General features: G+C 41.7%; 1 protein-coding gene across 2 annotated transcripts in view; it reads left to right on the plus strand.

Moving 5' to 3' along the window:
- Window positions 1-491: 491 nt before the first annotated feature.
- LACC1 (laccase domain containing 1) overlaps window positions 492-23239 on the plus strand; it is a 41383-nt gene continuing 18635 nt past the window's right edge. The window contains exons 1-3 of one of the 2 annotated variants that reach the window (XM_069758251.1): window positions 492-546; window positions 5541-6145; window positions 21008-21189. In XM_069758251.1, coding sequence (XP_069614352.1) covers window positions 5548-6145; window positions 21008-21189 — 780 coding nt within the window. In that variant the 5' untranslated portion in view covers window positions 492-546; window positions 5541-5547. Of the gene's footprint in view, window positions 547-840; window positions 937-5540; window positions 6146-21007; window positions 21190-23239 lie in introns of those variants that run through there. The other variant, XM_069758250.1, reaches the window with a different exon arrangement.

Consider the following 23239-nt stretch of genomic DNA (forward strand, 5'->3'; position numbering starts at 1 on the left):
GATTTTTAGTCACATATTCGATATTTTCATAAATAAACGCAAATCGTATCGACTAAAATTTACCTCTAACATGAAGTACAACATGTCGCAAAAAACATTCACAGAATTACTGGAATACGTTAAAGTGTTCCAGAGTTATTACCATAAAAAGTGACACTGGGCAGATTTGGAACATGAGGCTTGGTCATCAATGTACAAGGTAGCACGGTCACTAAGGGGTGAAGTAAATTTAGAATTTATTTGAAGGAAAATTCAGTGTAGTTTTTCAAGAAATTTCAATGTAATCCAGGAAATAACTTATAGTGCTCAAGTGTTTACCTGAATTACATTGTCATTTCATTTTAGACGAAAGTCTCGGGAATGTGACTGTGTAGCAATTCTACATTCATCCTTACGCAATCAACTCATAGCTGTCTGAAGCTGTTGAGGGAGTAAAGGAGGAGGAGACTGGATTTTACGTGTCCACAGTGTCAATAATAACTCTTGTGCATTAAGGAAGTAAACTCTGCACTCACTCACAGCTACGGATCTGCATGTCAAAGATCGGTAAGTCACACAACTTTCTCATATGGGGTTTATTGCTGAAATCAGAAGATCCTATTAGGAAGAATTGTGGAGTTTGGGGATCATACAATAAGGCAGAATAATGCCGGTCTCTGCGTTCTCAGGCATGTGAGGATTCACCGTCAACTTGATTTGGATGTAATACAGTTACTTATATGTAGACAGAAATCCTAATATTGTATTATGCTAACCTCCTCTTGCAGTTGTGCTTTCTGATTAAGTTAAGCTTCCCTGAGGGTTAAGCATTTGAATAATACATAATACTTTCTACGACAGGTGAACCTGAATGTGCTGCAAACCCTACGGAACAAAGATATACACATGCTGGATAAGTCAACTTAGAGCAGTCATCAGTAGTAATGTGCTCACAATGTATTATTTAATTCTTGCCCTCCAGGATCTTCCATCTAATATGTATATATCTATTCAGCTTACTCCTGCAGGAACTGTCAAATAAATGAATGAAGTGCTGACCATCTGAAATAGACATGTATCAGTGCGAGTGAGATGGTCCTTTTTTGCCATCTTTTGATGGAAGCTCTAGCTGGCTGGAACTCACTACTAGTTGTTATTTTATCTCAGTGTAAGTCTATGAGACCTTCTTTCTGAGTCTCATACACCTATCAGTGTTCCCCAACTCTGGTCCTCAAGAGCCACCAACTTAGTATTACACAGGTGATACTTGCATCAGCTGTAGGACCAAGAATCCCATCACCTTTGTAATACTAAGGAAATCCTGAAAACTTGATCTGCTGGTGGCTCTTGAGGACCGGATTTGGGGAACACTGCCTACATTAAGAAGTAACTTCTGGTCTGTCCAGCAAACACTGTAGTGATCTGACCAGTCACAACTCCAGTTACGGGGTGCAGAAAAGGATCATAACAGCATTGGGAAAAGTAGAAGATGGCAACCGGTAATTATTTTACTACACACAGGGAACATACATTACTGATACCTATCTGGTAGTGAAATAAAACAGAGTGGTTCTTAATGGTGGCCTTACGCAAAATAGCAAAATTGGCCAAACTTGCTGATTTTGGTGTGACTATCTGGTTCTCTTATGAGTATGGAGATCTCCTGACTCTTCCGTTACATCTGTTAAGTTTTATTGCCTGATGATTTTCTTTTGAAGAAAGACACCTCCAGCAGTGTGTAGCAGTTGCTTACTCCGCTGTCCCCATTCAGAACATATGCATGTCCATCCAAACCGACTATGAATGGGTTTTGCTGAAGAATTAATGTTGACACTTTTAGAATGTTTTGCTCCTGCAATGTATATAATATAGACAGAAAATGGATAGATTGAATGCAGTGATTGTTTAAAGGGGCTGTCCACTACTCGAACAGCCACTTCTCAATCACTATAAAATAAAAACAGCCTTTACTCACCTCCAGTGCCAACGTAATTCCAGCAATATTGGCGACTGGTCCCGGGGACTTGAGGAACATTGCTATGCCACATGAGCCTGGCAGCCAATAAGTGGCCACTTCATTCTTACTCCTTCAGACATTATTGACATTTGTCAGAGGTCAGAGAAGAGCAACTCTCACTGCTTCTTGTTACCAGTTTCATCTGAAGGAAGAGAGAGTGAAGCAACCACTTAGCTGCTGAATGACAGGCGAGAACCAGTGCCTGATCACCAGTGTAGCGGGAATGGCGCCGACACCGGAGGTGAGTAAGGGTTGTTTTATTTTTTAAGGGGGAATATAGTCATTGAGAAGGGGTTGCTCAAGTAGTGGGCAACCCTTTTATGAAAGATATTTGTAAATACGGTATATCTGCTGCCAGTTGACAAGAATAAACAAGTCCGAAAGTGAAATGGCATCTCATGAGATATATGGATAAGGGTGTTTCCACATTGCGTTTAGGATACGCTTGGTGGCCTCATTGGACATATATCTGAACCCTCTGCAAAACGAAATTTGGTCATATGCTCCGACAGGACCATAGACTGTAATGGTGCCAACAGAGCAAATATGCTCTCTGATGTGCATCATTTTCAGGCAAGTACTCCTACCGAAGTAAACTGCGTCTGGTTGTCCACCTCCTGAAAATGGTGCATATCAGAGGGGCATGTTGGCTCTGCCGGCACCTTTACAGTCTATGTGCCTGTCTGTGCATAGATGATGATATCTGCAGTCATAATATTGTTTTCAGTGACGGAATGCTCTCCAAACACTGTCCTGTAGCAATCGAGTTGGAGGTGTGCTAGGAAAGTTTTTGGAACATGCACATCTGATGCCCCCAATACGCCTGTGAAGCTTTGCCAACTGCCAATATCGGGACATCAATATTGACAACATTGGTGTGACTACCCGCTATAAATTTCTTCTTTATCTTTTTGTGAAATATGGCTTTAGTGCTGAGTATGGATTGTAGAAGGTAAGCAACCATTATTATCCGCAGTGTTTAGAGGAACTTATCAGACAAGGAATATTTAGTTCAATCTTTTATTGTGCTGTAATTACCAGTCTCATGGATTATACTATAACATGAGAACTATTTGTGTTCATCTGGTTGCCTGTTTAGTTTACAATGGCATTTGTTCATTTACTTATATCATTTTTATTACATTTGCTCAGTTTGTTTGGATTAATGCAAAAAATCTTCCATTTTGATATATTACTCTAGATTAAATTACATACACATTTTAAATAAATAGTACGTATAAAAATTCTGTAGTTTTTTTTATTGTATTAACAACAACCTGTAACAGTAGAACTTACTATTCTTCTCTTCAAAAGTGGCATAAGGTTGGTGGAACAGAAGCCTATTTGTAATTATAGAACCTACGACATGACATACTGTATCAGTGCTGCAGAATGGCCCAGGATTGTGTCGAAAAATGAAATAATGGAGGCACAGACAATTCTACATGATTTTTTAGGCCCGTCTGCTAGGGGGGAAATGAATAATCTCTTTCCCCCTTACAGAAAATTGTCTATGTTTCTTATTATATGTTAATTTTGCATTGCCAGACTCTGCCAATGTGACCCATGCAGTGCCCGACACTGGTAATAAAAAAGCAATGCTTAGCGCAAGGGACCTGCTGCATGGGTTTGAGCAAACTGACCCAAGTAAAGTCAGTATGAGGTATGCAAAATGATGGAGACTCTACCAGTGGACTAGAGAAATGGACTGGGAGATCCAGAGACTCAAAGTGATCTTTAAAATTAGTCCCAAGTGTTGCTTTTAAGAGATGGTGAGCTGATAGTAAGACTTTTGGAGTCTTTGCTGGGTCAGTGTGGGCTGTGGAAAAGATAGTAAAAAGTTGGCTGCCCTAGGCTTAGCAAGAAACCTACTCATCCTAGTCCAGCAGAGTGGTTGGATAGAAGGGTTAAAGAGGCTTAGCAGCAGCGTCTTTTTGAAGTATAAGCTATTAAATTGTGATTTCATAATAATAAAAATGCAGCAACGACTGTGTAAACCACTTCCTGGTGTCTCTCTGCTGAAAGTGAAAACAAAAAAAAATCCAAAGAAAAGGGATGTCCTCTCAGATTGTGAAATATGGTCTTCCTCTGGATATTTCTGGGGAAAAGAACATGAGTCCATGACACAATGGTGTCTTGTCAGTGACATGCTGATTTGACGGAGAGCTTAGTCCACAATTTAAGCTTGATCAGGTGAGTTTTTAGTCATGATTTGTTGGGAAGCTTGAGTCCTTAAAATAAGGATTTCTAGAGCACACAGAGAGAAGTTATGTAACCTGATAATATGACCCCAGGAGATGATTACATAGGTATCATGGGCAAAAATAAATGTGGAGTAAAGGTTCAAAATCAATAATGAAAATATTGAGTATAGTGAGGCGTTTTAGTGTTTATTTAGTTTACATATTCTTATCCTGGTTGTATGTGCACCAAATGATGTGGAACAGAAAACTGATTGGAGCTCAAAATAAAAGCTTCCAAAACACAGGGAGGTCTACTACATATACTATTGTCTGTACGGTCTACTAGATATACTACCATCTGTACTTTGTCCTTTGTTGTTTGAAGTGATTGATAAAGCAAAGCTAATTTTTCATGTTAATATGACTTGTTTCTCACCCAGCAAAATAATTTCTCATACTTAGCACTGATGAGGGGCAATACCCAGAAACACCGTGTCTGCAAATTGAGATGCTGATTTGGCTTTTATCCTAATGGTACCGTTACACTAAACGATTTACCAATGATCATGACCAGCGATACGACCTGGCCGTGATCGTTGGTAAGTCGTTGTGTGGTCGCTGGGGAGCTGTCACACAGACAGCTCTCTCCAGCGACCAACAATCAGGGGAAAGACTTCGGCATCGTTGAAACTGTCTTCAATGATGCCGAAGTCCCCCTGCAGCACCCGGGTAACCAGGGTAAACATCGGGTTACTAAGTGCAGGGCCGCGCTTAGTAACTCGATATTTACCCTGGTTACCATTGTAAAAGTAAAAAAAAAACAGTACATACAGACATCAGAATGTGAGTATGTACTGTTTTTTTTTTTTTTTACTTTTACAATGGTAACCAGGGTAAATATCGGGTTACTAAGCGTGGCCCTGCGCTTAGTAACCCGATATTTACCCTGGTTACAAGTGAACACATCGCCGGATCGGCGTCACACACACCGATCCAGCGATGACAGCGGGTGATCAGCGACCAAAAAAAAGGTCCTGATCATTCCCCAGCGACCAACGATCTCCCAGCAGGGGCCTGATCGTTGGTCGCTGTCACACATAACGAGATCGTTAGCGGGATCGTTGCTACGTCACAAAAAGCGTGACGTTGCAACGATATCCTTAACGATATCCTTATGTGTGAAGATACCTTTAGCCATATCGGAAGACTCGTTAAAGGGTTGATAATGACTCGTAAGATTACTTTCAATAGGTGGTGCTGTAGAGTTCAAGTCTTCTTCCTCTCTGAAAAGGCAATTTGCATATTAAATATGACTTATATTATTTTCATAATCATCAAAATTTTGCCTTTAATCATTTTAGGACAAATATGGTTAAAGAAACTTGCATGGAAGAAGTTGTACTCATAGACCTTTTTGACTTTGGATGTCATAAAAGTAAAAGTCTTAACAATGACAATGTTTTACAGCACATTTGGAGTATTAGTCAAAAACGCTATGGCACCGATATACCATTGACTTACTTCATGTGCCACCAGGATCCTATATATAAGGAAAACAAGTCAGAAGCATTTTTTGGCATACCAGAAATGGACCTTGATAGTTTGAAAAATGGATATAAGATTGTGAAAGACACAAATATGGCTGCTATACTGTATACCATCAAACACGAAATAGATGAACTGAGAAAAAGTGCTGCACTTATTATTCTACCACAGCAGAGGAAACTAGAAATGGATGTATACGTTGACCAACTTTTTACTGCTGTGTACAAATTCTCATTTGAATATTTCAATGCACATCCTGACAATGGGGACATTATACAACAATGTGGCACAGAGCCAGAAAAGAATAAATTGACCAGTGAGGATTCTGAAAAACTTGCAAGGAGAACCATCAAATCATACCTACAAAGCCTCCCGAGCCTGAAAGGCGATCTGGTCATTCTTAATTCACAGAAAATACCAGGTAAATGTAGTTTGAATACAATGGGCAGATTCAGCAAAGGTTTCACTCCAGAATTCTGGTGTAAAAGCTTTGAGAAGATACAAAACGTAGGTGCAACTCAGAGTTATGACATTTCCTATGCCAGAAATCGCACTCCAGTAGCTAACTGAAGTAAGATTTCTGGCATGGCCCTCGGAGGCAGATGCCACTCGTTAGATGCTTAAGATTCATGAAGAAGCATGAATCAGGAGGGCCTGACTTCAGCCCGCCCCTTATCAAGACCAGGGTGAACAATGCTGGTCTTGATGATTTGGGGTCTGTATGTTCTGTTTAAGCAGTAGATGTTGGACAATATCTTATAGATTAGTTTAAGAATAACCAAAGGTAGAGCAGAAGAAGTGTTATTGCTTCCAGACTCATCATGTCATCCGCAATGTGTTTTTGTCTAACCCTTGCTGGTAACTGAGCTTTAGTAGTTAATTACAGAACTGGTTTACCTGGCCACATAATTCTTCCTGTAAATACACCAAGACTCATTGGCCGACCTGCCAGGGCACTGCCAGTAAAAGTCTATTGTTGTTGTGCTTATTACAGAAATACCGTAAGTGATTTATTATTTTGCTTAGTTTTCCTTCATCTTGCTACATTTAATCTACCGGATCTTCTTCTTCTTCTTCTTAATAAAAGATCCCTGTGATGTGAATGCTGCACGCGAACACCTCTCCTACAATCAGAAGCTGACCCAAGCTCCAAATATCTTCAGTAATAGAAAAAGTTACAAACTAAACACAAGATAATAAACATACTGTAAGTGATGATTTACAAAGTAAATCTGTTCCCCCTTAGACCCGTCAGCAGCACAACAGATGCTGGTGGACACAGACGAAAGTATATGGGCCCCTCTTTGTGTGCACACTTTGCACCAATGATATGTTTGCCCTTGGATGGTGGGGGAGGATATTCTCCGACCTGCAAGCTGATCAGACAGGTGGAAATTATTATTGACATCTGAACACTATATAGGGGGCTCTAAACCCTACCCCTATGTGTATTTCATTTTTTATAAGCAGACTGACCAATAATATTATTGGGAGGGAGCCTTGTGCTACTGACGGGACTGAGGACGAACAGATTTACATTCTCACTTATATTACAAAAGGACAACATATAGGGATGTAGCAAGAAAAACCCTATGGAAGAACTAACTGCACAGATCTCAAAATTAGACAACCTCTAATAACAATCTCTTCTGCAGAGCTTTATACAGATTCTTATACTGTAAAGAAAAGAATTAAGAGTGGCTTAGTTACTTAGTTGCCAAATTGCCACACGTTACTTAGTTGCCAAATTGCCACAAGTATTATGCAATATTTGAGGATGGGACTCTAGGCCTCAAAAATCTAACTGAATTTTTGACATGTAAGCCAGCCAATAACAACTTTTTTTTAAAGTGGTAGCTAATAGATATTTAAGGATGTTTGCTCACTTTATTTTAAGGGGGGTTAGAAATGTTTTTTCTTTTAACCCCTTTACCCCCAAGGGTAGTTTGCACGTTAATGACCGGACCAATTTTTACAATTCTGACCACTGTCCCTTTATGAGGTTATAACTCTGGAACGCTTCAACGAATCCCGGTGATACTGACACAGTTTACTCGTGACATATTGTACTTCATGATAGTGGTAAAATTTCTTTGATATTACCTGCGTTTATTTGTAAAAAAAAAAAAAAAAAAATTTGGCAAAAATTTTGAAAATTTTGCAATTTTCCAACTTTGAATTTTTATGCAATTAAATCACAGAGATATGTCACACAAAATACTTAAATAGTAACATTTCCCACATGTATACTTTACATCAGCACAATTTTGGAAACAAAATTTTTTTTTGTTAGGGAGTTATAAGGGTTAAAAGTTGACCAGCAATTTCTCATTTTTAAAACACCATTTTTTTAGGGACCACATCTCATTTGAAGTCATTTTGAGGGGTCTATATGATAGAAAATAACCAAGTGTGACACCATTTGTAAAACTGCACCCATCAAGGTGCTCAAAACCACATTCAAAAAGTTTATTAACCCTTCAGGTGTTTCACAGGAATTTTTAGAATGTTTAAATTAAAATGAACATTTAACTTTTTTTCACAAAAAATTTACTTCAGCTTCAATTTGTTTAATTTTACCAAGGGTAACAGGATTATTTTTTAGCCCCCAGTTTTGTATTTTCCCGAGGGTAACAGGAGAAATTGGACCCCAAAAGTTGTTGTCCAATTTGTCCTGAGTACGCTGATACCCCATAAGTGGGGGAAACCACCGTTTGGGCGCATGGGAGGGCTCGGAAGGGAAGGAGCGCCATTTTACTTTTCAATGCAAAATTGACTGGAATTGAGATGGGACGCCATTGTCACGCTCCCGCCCTGACTGGAGGGCGTGAGCTCGGGGGTTTGTGGCCCCACTGAGCCACAAACCAGGCTACCCTGGAAGGGGCGTGACTATGACAGCTGCCTGGGTTTTCACTGGAGCCTCTGATGGTGAGGACAGGCTTGTGCAGCAGGCAGCTGCCAGGTGCAACTCCAGGGTGGTGTCTGGCTGTGGCTGCTGATCCCACTTGGGAGACAGGAACACCAGGATTGGTGCGGGCATTAGGCAGGACTGGCAGGAGAGCACGGCTGGAACTCAGACGAGTAGGCTGGCAGAGACACGGCAGAGAACACAGGACTGGCTAGGACAGCAGGAACACAGGATTGGTTGATGTGGTATATGAAGGAACAGGTAGGGCCTGTTCACACTGGAGGTGCAGGTACAGATATGTAGTTTGGAGAAACAGGTAGGGGCCTGTTCACGCTGGAGGTGCAGGTACAGGTATGTAGTTTGGAGGAACAGGTAGGGACCTGTTCACACTGGAGGTGCAGGAACAGATATGTAGTTTGGAGGAACAGGTAGGGACCTGTTCACACTGGAGGTGCAGGAACAGATATGAAATATGAAGTAACAGGTAGAAAGGAATGAGGTATGAAGAAACAGGTAGGGACCTGTTCACACAGGAGAGGAGTGCAAGACTGCAGATAGGAGTGGAAAAGCAGCAAGAGATAGTGTAGCAACAAAAGCTGAGCAGAGCCACAAAGAATGTGAAGAGAAGATGCAGCAAGAGATACTGCAGAAGCTAAGCAGAGTGGAACCGCAAGAATTGCAGAGAGGAACTGCAGAAAGAGGTTTCTGCAGCAACGGGAGCGGAGCAGAGTAGAAGGGAGCAGAACCGCAAGAGTGCGGAGCAGCGGTAAAGCTACCAAGATACAGAGCAGGCAGAGCCGTAAGAGTGCAGAGTGTAAGCAGACTGAGAACACAAGGAAAGACACAGCAGGGAAGGAAGCCACAGACAAGGAGACAGAGATAAGACTAAGTACAGACAAGGCAAAGGAACAAGACACAAAGACAAAGACACAGGGACAAAGACAGGGACCAGGATATAATGCCTCCTGGAGGGCGGACTACAAGATCAAGGCAATAGCACAGAGAAAAGCCTCCAGCGAGGGAGAAACTCAGAGCAAGGCCTGGCAAACTCAGAAGCAAGAAACAAACATTGCACAGGCCCAGACCACAGGGTGGAGCTGCACTATATACAGGAGGCCTCTTGGTAATTGGTCAGGAACTGATTAGACAGATGCACCTGATTCCTATAAGAACCAGAGAGTTCAGGCGCCGGCCCCCTATACACAAAGCCATAAGGCATGCACAGAGCAGAGACACAGAACATGGAGCTGGCATGAAACAGAAACCACATCATGGCTTGGAGCAGTGGGTAAGATAGTGTGAGAGATGTGAGGCCATGACGTGATGTCAGCAGAGTTGTTACAGTCATGTTGCGTTTGGAGAGCCACTGATGTGCCTAAACATTGAAACTCCCCACAAGTAACACCATTTTGGAAAGTAGACCCCCCATAGAACTTATCTAGATGTGTTGTGAGAACTTTGAACCCCCAAGTGATTCACTACAGTTTTTAATGCAGAGCCGTGAAAATAAAAAATATTTTTTCCACAAAAATTATTTTTTAGCCCCAGTTTTGTATTTTCCCATGGGTAACAGGAGAAATTGGACGCCAACAGTTGTAGTGCAATGTGTCCTGAGTACGCTGATGCCCCATATGTTGGGGTAAACCCCTGTTTGGGCGCACGGAAGAGCTTGGAAGGGAAAGAGCACTGTTTTACTTTTTCAACGCAGAATTGGTTGGAATTGAGATTGGATGCCATGTCGCGTTTGGAGAGCCCCTGATGTGCCTAAACAGTGGAAACCCCCCAATTATAACTGAAACCCTAATCCAAACACACCTCTAACCCTAATCCCAACGGTAACCCTAACCACACCCCTAACCCTGACACACCCCTAACCCTAATCCCAACCCTATTCCCAACCGTAAATGTAATCCAAACCCTAACCGTAATTTTAGCCCCAACCCTAACCCTAACTTTAGCCCCAACTCTAACCCTAACTTTAGCCCCCACCCTAACTGTAGCCCTAACCCTAGCCCCAACCCTAACCCTAGCCCTAACCCTAACCCTAGCCCTAACCCTAACTCTAGCTCTCACCCTAGCCCTAGCCCTAACCCTAGCCCTAACCCTAATAGAAAAATGGATATAAAAACATTTTTAATTTTTTTTTATTTTTCCCTAACTAAGGGGGTGATGAAGGGGGTTTGATTTACTTTTATAGCGGGTTTTCTAGCGGATTTTTATGATTGGTAGCCGTCACACACTAAAAGACGATTTTTATTGCAAAAATATTTTTTGTGTTACCACATTTTGAGAGCTATAATTTTTCCATATTTTGGTCGACAGAGTCATGTTAGGTCTTGTTTTTTGCGGGACGTTTTTATTGGTAACATTTTCGGGCATGTGACATTTTAGGACTGCTTTTTATTTTGATTTTTGTGAGGCAGGATGACCAAAAACCAGCTATTCCTGAATTTCTTTCAGGAGGGGGGGGGGGGGGGGTGTTTATACTGTTCCGCGTTTGGTAAAATGGATAAAGTAGTTTTATTCTGCGGGTCAGTACGATTACAGTGATAAATATCATTTTTTTATGTTTTGGCGCTTTTATACGATAAAAACTATTTTATAGAAAGAATAATTATTTTTGCATCGCTTTATTCTGAGGACTATAACTTTTTAATTTTTTCGCTGATGATGCTGTATGGTGGCTCGTTTTTTGCGGTGCAAGATGATGTTTTCAGTGGTATCATGGCTATTTATATCCGTCTTTTTGATCGCGTGTTATTCCACTTTTTGTTTGGCGGTATGATAATAAAGCGTTGTTTTTTGCCTCTTTTTTTACGGTGTTCACTGAAGGGGTTAACTAGTGGGACAGTTACGTAGGTCGGGTCGTTACGGACGCGGCGATACTAAATATGTGTACTTTTATTGTTTTTTTAAAATTTAGATAAAGAAATGTATTTATGGGAATAATATATATATATATATATATCTTTTTTTCCCCATGCACAGCAGGGAGGCTTCCCAGCGCCTGCTCTGAGCAGGCGCTTGTAAGCCACCTCCCTGCAGGACCCGGATGCAGCCCCGTGGCCATTTTGGATCTGGGTCTGCAGGAAGGAGGAGGTAAGAGACCCTCGGAGCAACGCGCCCCCTCCCTGCGTGATGCTTCCCTATACCGCCAGAACACTACGATCATGTTTGATCGCAGTGTGCCCGGGGTTAATGTGCCGGTGGCGGTCCGTGACCGCTCCTGGCACATAGTGCCGGATGTCAGCTGCGTTAGTCCCCATGAGCGCGGCCGATCGCTATGACGTACTATCCCGTCGGTGGCATACGGGCCCACCCCACCTCGACGGGATAGTACGTCTAATGTCAGAAAGGGGTTAAGCTAGTAATCCTAGATAGGACAAAGGTACTGCCATTGAAATATCAGGGAAACTTCACTGAGAATGATCTTCGGACAAGTTGTCCGGTTGGAGAAGTGGAAAAGAGAGCATGGATGATTAATAGTGACAAAGATAGGAAATCTTTGGGTTATATAATGGTAACACCATAGCACATTCCTATTGTACATAGAATAGCAGATGCTAAATAGCCCAGAACAGGAAACTAATTTGTCTGCTTTGCAATGGTTTTGTTAAGGTGGTTTGTCTCAGGGGCTCAAAGCGAGGACCACATCCTTGGAAAATTTGAGACACATCCTGCACAAAATAACCCCAATTAAATAGACAAAGGGTTACAGTGTAGGTACACATAGGAGCAAAAATTCCTTCGCTCATGAAGATGGCAGCCTCACAAGAAAGCTGTCAGCAAAGAGTACAGTTCTCATTGCAAAAGGCGCAATCTTAGGTTTTCCTGCACCTGGTGATAAATACTCAGTTTGGCGCCCCCCTTATACACAGCTTAAGGGTAAGGCCAGCTGAACTGGGCATACAACAGTCCTGGAGCAACTATAACATGTTTTTTAATTGATGGTTAGGCTGCATTCACTCATGGCAACCATGTTTTATCATAGTAGAATCGCAATTTTTTTGCCACAATTTTGAAGGACAAAAAAAAGAAAACAGAAAAGCAACAGTGACCAATTCCAGCTATACCAAAAGCCCCAACATTACTACCAATACCAACAATATCGAAAGTACTGACAATACCAACTGTACAACAATACTGACAGTACTGACTATATCAACGATACCGAGAAAACTGACAATACCAACAATACCGACAGTACTGACAATACCAACTAAACCAACAATACCGACAGCACTAGCAATATCAACTATACCAACAATACCAACAGTACTGATACTACCAACTATATCAACAATACCGAGAAAACTGACAATACCAACTATACCAACAATACCGATAGTACTGACAATATGAACTATACCAACAATACTGACAGTACCGACAATACCAACTATACCAACAATACTGAGAGCACTGACAATACCAACTAAACCAACAGTACCGACAGTACTGACTATATCAACAATACCAAGAAAACTGACAATACCAACTATACCATCAATACCGACAGCACTAACAATATCAACTATACCAACAATACCGACAGTACTGACAGCACCAACTATACCAACAATAGCGACAATACTGACAATACCAACTATACATCGATAGTACTGACAATACCAACTATACCAACAATAGCGACAGTACTGACAATACCAACTATACATCGAAAGTACTGACAATACCAACTATACCAACAATACGGACATCACTGACAATACCAACTATACCAACAATACTGGCAGTACTGACAATACCAACTATACCAACAATACTGGCAGTACTGACAATACCAACTATACCAACAATACTGGTAGTACTGAGAATACCAACTATACCAACAATACCGGCAGTACTGACAATACCAACTATACCAACAATACTGGCAGTACTGACAATACCAACTATACCAACAATACTGGTAGTACTGAGAATACCAACTATACCAACAATACTGGCAGTACTGACAATACCAACTATACCAACAATACCGGCAGTACGGACAATACCAACTATAACAATTCCGACAGTACTGACAATACCAACTATGCCAACAATACTGGCAGTACTGACAACACCAACTATAAAAACAATACCAACAGTACTGACTATACCAACTATTACAACAATACCCACAATACTGACAATGCCAACTATACCAACAATACCGACAGTACTTGTAAGGGGCATACCCGAACAGTGTGATACTCCACTCCCTTCTTTAGTGTTAATATTCCCTTGGCCTATATTTGTGTATGTTTCATAGTGTACATATTTATTACTACTGCTTTGTATAAGAAGATGTTCATTGTTTGTCATAGGGAAAGTGTAGTACCAAGTTTAGCCACAAGATAAAGATCTGGATTATCTCAATGAGAATAACTGTTTAACTCCATATCAGCATGGGTTTATGAGAAATCGCTCCTGTCAAACCAATCTAATCAGTTTTTATGAAGAGGTAAGCTATAGGCTGGACCACGGTGAGTCATTGGACGTGGTATATCTCGATTTTTCCAAAGCGTTTGATACCGTGTCGCACAAGAGGTTGGTACACAAAATGAGAATGCTTGGTCTGGGGGAAAATGTGTGTAAAAGGGTGGTTATAAATGGTATAGTCTCTAACTGGGTCGCTGTGACCAGTGGGGTACCGCAGGGGTCAGTATTGGGACCTGTTCTCTTCAACATATTCATTAATGATCTGGTAGAAGGTTTACACAGTAAAATATCGATATTTGCAGATGATACAAAACTATGTAAAGCAGTTAATACAAGAGAAGATAGTATTCTGCTACAGATGGATCTGGATAAGTTGGAAACTTGGGCTGAAAGGTGGCAGATGAGGTTTAACAATGATAAATGTAAGGTTATACACATGGGAAGAAGGAATCAATATCACCATTACACACTGAATGGGAAACCACTGGGTAAATCTGACAGGGAGAAGGACTTGGGGATCCTAGTTAATGATAAACTTACCTGGAGCAGCCAGTGCCAGGCAGCAGCTGCCAAGGCAAACAGGATCATGGGGTGCATTAAAAGAGGTCTGGATACACATGATGAGAGCATTATACTGCCTCTGTACAAATCCCTAGTTAGACCGCACATGGAGTACTGTGTCCAGTTTTGGGCACCGGTGCTCATGAAGGATATAATGGAACTAGAGAGAGTACAAAGGAGGGCAACAAAATTAATAAAGGGGATGGGAGAACTACAATACCCAGATAGATTAGCGAAATTAGGATTATTTAGTCTAGAAAAAAGACGACTGAGGGGCGATCTAATAACCATGTATAAGTATATAAGGGGACAATACAAATATCTCGCTGAGGATCTGTTTATACCAAGGAAGGTGACGGGCACAAGGGGGCATTCTTTGCGTCTGGAGGAGAGAAGGTTTTTCCACCAACATAGAAGAGGATTCTTTACTGTTAGGGCAGTGAGAATCTGGAATTGCTTGCCTGAGGAGGTGGTGATGGCGAACTCAGTCGAGGGGTTCAAGAGAGGCCTGGATGTCTTCCTGGAGCAGAACAATATTGTATCATACAATTATTAGGTTCTGTAGAAGGACGTAGATCTGGGGATTTATTATGATGGAATATAGGCTGAACTGGATGGACAAATGTCTTTTTTCGGCCTTACTAACTATGTTACTATGTTACTATGTATGTAAGATGGGATACATTATAGTTTCAGATATAGCACTGTCCTGAAGTCAGTAAAGTTGTTCAGTTGAAAGTTGTAAAGGACTGTGTCTCAATTCATACAAAACCAATAACAAAGTGTCTCTTGCAACAGAGAAGAGACCCTGATGATACTGAACCTGGAATCGCAGGTATGACGAGCAGGGGTGTTCAGACTCTGCAGGCCCCCCGATCATGTGACGGGGTCATGCGATGGGGTCATCATATACCTGAACTAAATTATTCCAGAAAAATAGTTGCTGAGTGAAACTCCACTGCTCTCCTATCACATGTTAACAGTTCCCATCACCAGATCACACATACTGTATAACCGGCAGCTTTTTGGTCAAAAGATTTTTCAAGCCGCCACCATTACACGGTAGACACTTTTGGCCGGGCTCTACTCTATTCTAACCTATTAAATCTTTGTTAAAATATGCAATACAATACAATATGTATATTTTTATTTATTTTTAAATTTTAAAAATAACCAATAATATCACATACAAGGAACAAATACAACACCATGACCAGATCACATATTACCACCAGTGACCGAATAATATCACATACAAAGAACAAATACCACCACACCATGACCAGACCACATATTACCACCACATAGTGACCAAATAGCACATACAAGGAACAAATACCACAACACCATGTCCAGACCACATATTACCACCACATAATGACCTAATACTGCAATACTGATCAGTAATAAAAACCCCCCCACAATACTCTCACCGTAAGTGCCAGTATTCACAGGAGATCTGTACTTAGTATGCAGTGTCTGTGTAGCGGTTATACAGTGATCACTGGTGACATTATACACAGGAGCTCTGTATATAGTATACAGTGTATAGTGTCAGTGTATAGGTAACACACTGACTCACCAGTGATGTCTCTAGGTGAAGTCCTTCATCTTTCATCCAGCACAGACCGTCATCACTTCTTCCAGCCAGGGTTCATCTCTGCAGGAAATAGCAGTTATCTCGAGCTCCGCTTGCAGAACACGTTACTTAATTTTTCCCAACTTCTACATTACACCAGATGAAGAAAAAGAGGCAACATAGTGTCACTCTACACAGTAACAGTACCACCCCCCCCCCCATTTAAAACCGTATACTCAAAAAATAAAATAAATACATCACTGCAGTAATAATATCCTTAAATTAGTCCCTATTGTAATAATATTCCCCATCCTGGCCCCTGTTTGTCTCATTCCTGGCTTCAGCCATATATTCTCCCATCCTGCCCTCATGAGTATCCATTCTGCCCCATGTGATCTCCCCATCCTGCCCCATATGTCTCCATTGTATCCATCCTGCCCCATGATCCAATACTGCCCCATGATCCTGCACGATCTGTCTCCAATCCTGCCCTGTATCTCCATTCTGCCCCATATCTCCATTCTGCTCCCTATGTCTCCAGCATTTCTGCCCCCAGTGTCTCCAGCATTTCTGCCCCCAGTGTCTCCAGCATTTCTGCCCCCAGTGTCTCCAGCATTTCTGCCCCAAGTGTCTCCAGCATTCAGCCCCCAGTGTGTCCAGCATTCAGACCCCAGTGTGTCCAGCATTCTGCCCCCAGTGTGTCCTGCATTCTGCCCCCAGTGTGTCCAGCATTCATCCCCCAGTGTGTCCAGCATTCTGCCCCCAGTGTGTCCAGCATTCAGCCCCCAGTGTGTCCAGCATCTCTGCCCCATCTGTGTCCAGCATCTCTGACCCCATCTGTGTCCAGCATCTCTGCCCCATCTGTGTCCAGCATCTCTGCCCCATCTGTGTCCAGCATCTCTGCCCCATCTGTGTCCGCCATCACTGCCCCATCTGTGTCCAGCATCTCTGCCCCATCTGTGTCCAGCATCTCTGCCCCCATTTGTGTCCAGCATCTCTGCCCCTTCTGTGTCCAGCATCTCTGCCCCACCTATGTCCAGCATCTCTGCCCCATCTGTGTCCAGCATCTCTGCCCCATCTGTGTCCAGCATCTCTGCCCCATCTGTGTCCAGCATCTCTGCCCCCATTTGTGTCCAGCATCTCTGCCCCTTCTGTGTCCAGCATCTCTGCCCCATCTATGTCCAGCATCTCTGCCCCCATTTGTGTCCAGCATCTCTGCCCCCATCTGTGTCCAGGATCTCTGCCCCATCTGTGTCTAGCATCTCTGCCCCATCTGTGGCCAGCATCTCTACCCTCATATGTGTCCAGCATCTCTGTCCCCAGTGTCTCCAGCATTCTGCCCTGGGCCCCCCAGATCGCTGCTCTCAATTAAAAAAAAAGTTATTCTCACCTGGCCGCGCTCCTGCGGCGAAGCTCCCTCCACGCAGCTGAATCATGACAGACGCCGGCGACGTGTGCGCTGCAGCTGACGTTAACTATTGAAATGCGGGCACATCAATAGCGTTAAACTGCCGAAGTGCCGGTAGGGGCCTGGTGGGCAGATGAGACGGGGCCCAATGCGGGCCCCCTCTGACCACCGTGCCTCATACGCCAGTCAGGGCAGTAATGCCCTGATGGCGGCCGAGGTCAATCTCAGCGGTAGCCCAGGGCCCCCCACACCACTGAGCCCTGGGCTACCGCCCAGATTGCCCTCATAATCCGCCCCTGATGATGAGTAATGGACACTGTATATATGTGATGGGAGGCCAGGCCACCAATATACCGCAATCCTCCGCTATGACTACGGCACTGGTCTTCCCTCAGATACTGACAATACCAACTATAACAACAATACCGACAGTACTGGCAGTACTGACAATACCAACTATACCAACAATAGCGAGAGCACTGACAATACCAACTATACCAACAATACCGACAGTACTGACAATGCCAAGTATACCAACAATACCAACAGTACTGATACTACCAACTATACCAAACAATACCGACAGTATTGACAATACCAACTATAACAACAATACTGACAGTACTGACAATACCAACTATACCGACAATACCGACAGTACTGACAATACCAACTATACCAACAATACTGACAGTACTGACAATATCAACTATACCAACAATACCGACAGTACTGACAGTACCAACAATGCCGACAGTACTGACAATACCAACTATAACAACAATACTGGCAGTACTGACAATATCAACTATACCAACAATACCGACAGTACTGACAATACCAACTATACCAACAATACCGACAGTACTGACAATACCAACTATAACAACAATACTGACAGTACTGACAATACCAACTATACCGACAATACCGACAGTACTGACAATACCAACTATACCAACAATACCGACAGTACTGACAATATCAACTATACCAACAATACCGACAGTACTGACAGTACCAACAATGCCGACAGTACTGACAATACCAACTATACCAACAATACTGACAGTACTGACAATATCAACTATACCAACAATACCGACAGTACTGACAGTACCAACAATACCAACATTACTGACAATACCAACTATAACCGACAATACTGGCAGTACTGACAATACTAACTATAACAACAATACCAACAGTACTGACAATACCAACTATACCGACAATACCGACAGTACTGACAATACCAACTATACCGACAATACCGACAGTACTGACAATACCAACTATAACAACAATACTGACAGTACTGACAATACCAACTATACCGACAATACCGACAGTACTGACAGTACCAACAATGCCGACAGTACTGACAATACCAACTATAACAACAATACTGGCAGTACTGACAATACCAACAATACCAACAGTACTGACAATACCAACTATAACCGACAATACTGGCAGTACTGACAATACTAACTATAACAACAATACCGACAGTACTGACAATACCAACTATACTAACAATACCGACAGTACTGACAATACCAACTATACCAACAATACCGACAGTACTGACAATACCAACTATAACAACAATACTGGCAGTACTGACAATACCAACAATACCAACAGTACTGACAATACCAACTATAACCGACAATACTGGCAGTACTGACAATACTAACTATAACAACAATACCGACAGTACTGACAGTACCAACTATAACAACTATACCGACAGTACTGACAGTACCAACTATACCAACAATACCGGCCGTACTGACAATACCAACAATACCGACAGTACTGACAATATCAACTATACCAACAATACCGACAGTACTGACAGTACCAACAATGCCAACAATACCGGCAGTACTGACAATACCAACTATACCAACAATACCAACAGTACTGACAATATATCATGTCCATTTGAAAATGTTGACTTATAAAAATGGATGCCACATGAATATCTCACAGTCGTAAAAACCGGACACACGTAGGACAATATGGATGAAAATCATCTGAGTTATCTGAATGGAGCTTGGACACTTTTTTCATACGCTCGTCTGATCCCGCCTAAAAGAAAGTTGCAATTTAGCGCACATGCCTTATTTGTGTTACAGTTCGCAATTGTATTTTGCTTCTTGACGTTTTTCAAAAGTTACAAAAAAAGTGTAGGGGGGACTAGGTGGGGTCAGGGTGCCACCATTTGTCCAACTTTCACCAAAAATGTAGCATATATACACCAGTATACAAACTTCTATATGTATTCTCTATGTTTTCTCTCTTTTTCTAGCATTAATTCTTTCTTTTCTTATAGTAATCTTACCTTTTGCATTTACTCGGGAAGCAATGCTCATACAGCTATGTTCATCCTTATTCCAGAAGAACTGTCCTTTTTCAACTAACATTATTTTTTATCTTGCATATTCTTAATAACACCAGTGAGCTAAGTGCACTATAAAAGGATCCTGGAGTCCTATTGCAGTATTTCTGGTATTTCTGTCTGGACTCCATAGCCACCAATTTTGTAGAATAGGGATTTGGGCCAAAAAATGACCCCGCTAAACATAATGTTTATACCAAAACCTATGCCTTACCTGGGTTACAGAATACTAAGAGATAATATTGTGATTAAAAGGATATACAACAGATCAATTTATGATACTGTCCAAAATATCTGCACACAGAGGCATAACTTGAAGCTTCGGAACCCCAGTCAAAAATGTTGTAATTTATGTCAGAGAGGTTTGGTCCCACTTAGTCACCAGGGCACAGGTGCATCTGCTATCTATTCCCTATACATTCTCTTCAGCTATGGTCCCCATTTGAATAAAGCACTGGTTAGCAGAGACTGGATGCATTCTTCCTAATATCCTGTAGATGGCGATATAAAGCTGTCAATAATTTCTTTTCCATTTTTGGAGCCCTCCAGCCTCCACTTATACTGCGGGAAATGGACAGAAATGATTGATATTTATCAGATCAAGTTATTCTTTATGCTCAGAATAAGTACAGTAAAAATCGCAAAAGGAAGGCGACTGTGTATTCCTTAAATAAAGCCGACTGGAGAAATGATTGTCTTACCTGAGTATCAGAATAGCATTTTTCCTAAAAGGCAAATTACCATTACCATAGATTTGTTTGACTGGAATCAAGTTTGTCTTAGGTAGGTGTCATAGATGGAATTGGGAAAAATCAGCCAAGGAAATATTCTGTCTATATCTTCTATTATACTGTTCTCTGATGAACATTTCTGAAGAGATTTACATAAAATATAATAAAACCTTTTTATAACATTCTCAGGGTTCATTTCCATGCATTCATTTCTCTCTATGTACTTATTTGTCTACAGAGGATATTTTTCTTCACGGGTTTAGCACGCGATGTGGTGGCGTATCTTATATACCAACCCTCAGCTCCTTAAATCTTTTCAGCAGTTCAAAAAGAAGAGATCCCAAGGGGGTTGTTGCAGAAAACTTCCGCCGTCTTGGAAAAGCTGCAGGATTTGACCCTCAGACGTACGTCCCTGTGAAGGTAGCTATGGCTCTGCTTCTAGTTTGACCCTAGGACCACATTGATATGTATCCTATTGACTGGTTTATTGCCTCATTTAGGTTTAATTCTATTCTCCACACTTTGAACTTGTTGTTTCATAATATATATTTAAAGTACTTTTGTGTCAGTCACCTTGGACCGATTATGCTAATGTCACTTGGATCAAACTGTGCCAGAGTTTGAGCCCAGGGTCATCTGAGTGTCTTCTGGTTTTCTTACATGCAGAGATGTGGAGAAGACGGAGAACCTAATTTCTTCATTGTCTATGTTCGTGGATGACGGACTGCACTCGGATGACATCCGAGTGCAGTCCAGCATTTCACATGCACATTTGTATTGGTGCTCGTGATTCAAATTCCAGAACCACTGGCAGCATTTTGAGATTGTTTTCTCATGTCGAATTGGAATGAAAAAAAAATTGCAGATCTGCACTGCCCGATAGCATAACATTGGTCCAAGCGCTATCCGATAAAACATTGAATATTAGTGTGAGCAAGCCCTAAATTCGGGTTACACGGCGAAATGTGACGTCACGTCTAATGATTTCCTATGGTATCTCATTGCAACCTGCCACCTCCTGTCACAGCGATACAGAGTTGCAAATGTTTTCAAATGTTGGATTTTCTGCCGCAGGTCACAAGTCAAAAACAACTCCCTGGCTATAGAATTTAAAGGGAATCTGTCACCTCATTTTGGCCCTATAAGCTGCCGCCACCGGCATCAGGGGCTTATCTACAGCATTCTGTAATGCTGTAGATAAGCCACCGATGTATCCTGAAAGAGCAGAAAAACAAGTTATATTAGGCTGGGGTTATATTCAGCGTAGGGAAATACGGTCCGTATTTTACATGCGTAATACGCAGAAATGAACCCAAAACAGTGATCCGTATGTCATCCGTAGGCAGGGTGTGGCAGCATATTTTGCGCATGTAAACCTCCGTATGTAATCTGTATGGCATCCGTACTGCGAAATTTTCTTGCCGGCTTGCAAAACGGACATACAATGGATCCATGGGCTCAAATATTCATAAAAACATATATACAGTCTCTCTCTCTCTATATATATATATACACATATATATGTATATATATATATATATATATATATATATATATATATATATATATATATATATATATATATGTCAGTGAGACACATACAGTGGGGCAAAAAAGTATTTAGTCAGTCAGCAATAGTGCAAGTTCCACCACTTAAAAAGATGAGAGGCGTCTGTAATTTACATCATAGGTAGACCTCAACTATGGGAGACAAACTGAGAAAAAAAAATCCAGAAAATCACATTGTCTGTTTTTTTAACATTTTATTTGCATATTATGGTGGAAAATAAGTATTTGGTCAGAAACAAAATTTCATCTCAATACTTTGTAATATATCCTTTGTTGGCAATGACAGAGGTCAAACGTTTTCTGTAAGTCTTCACAAGGTTGCCACACACTGTTGTTGGTATGTTGGCCCATTCCTCCATGCAGATCTCCTCTAGAGCAGTGATGTTTTTGGCTTTTCGCTTGGCAACACGGACTTTCAACTCCCTCCAAAGGTTTTCTATAGGGTTGAGATCTGGAGACTGGCTAGGCCACTCCAGGACCTTGAAATGCTTCTTACGAAGCCACTCCTTCGTTGCCCTGGCGGTGTGCTTTGGATCATTGTCATGTTGAAAGACCCAGCCACGTTTCATCTTCAATGCCCTTGCTGATGGAAGGAGGTTTGCACTCAAAATCTCACGATACATGGCCCCATTCATTCTTTCATGTACCCGGATCAGTCGTCCTGGCCCCTTTGCAGAGAAACAGCCCCAAAGCATGATGTTTCCACCACCATGCTTTACAGTAGGTATGGTGTTTGATGGATGCAACTCAGTATTCTTTTTCCTCCAAACACGACAAGTTGTGTTTCTACCAAACAGTTCCAGTTTGGTTTCATCAGACCATAGGACATTCTCCCAAAACTCCTCTGGATCATCCAAATGCTCTCTAGCAAACTTCAGACGGGCCCGGACATGTACTGGCT

The sequence above is a fragment of the Ranitomeya imitator genome, chromosome 3 (assembly GCF_032444005.1).
Source record: "Ranitomeya imitator isolate aRanImi1 chromosome 3, aRanImi1.pri, whole genome shotgun sequence".
Classification (NCBI taxonomy): domain Eukaryota; kingdom Metazoa; phylum Chordata; class Amphibia; order Anura; family Dendrobatidae; genus Ranitomeya; species Ranitomeya imitator.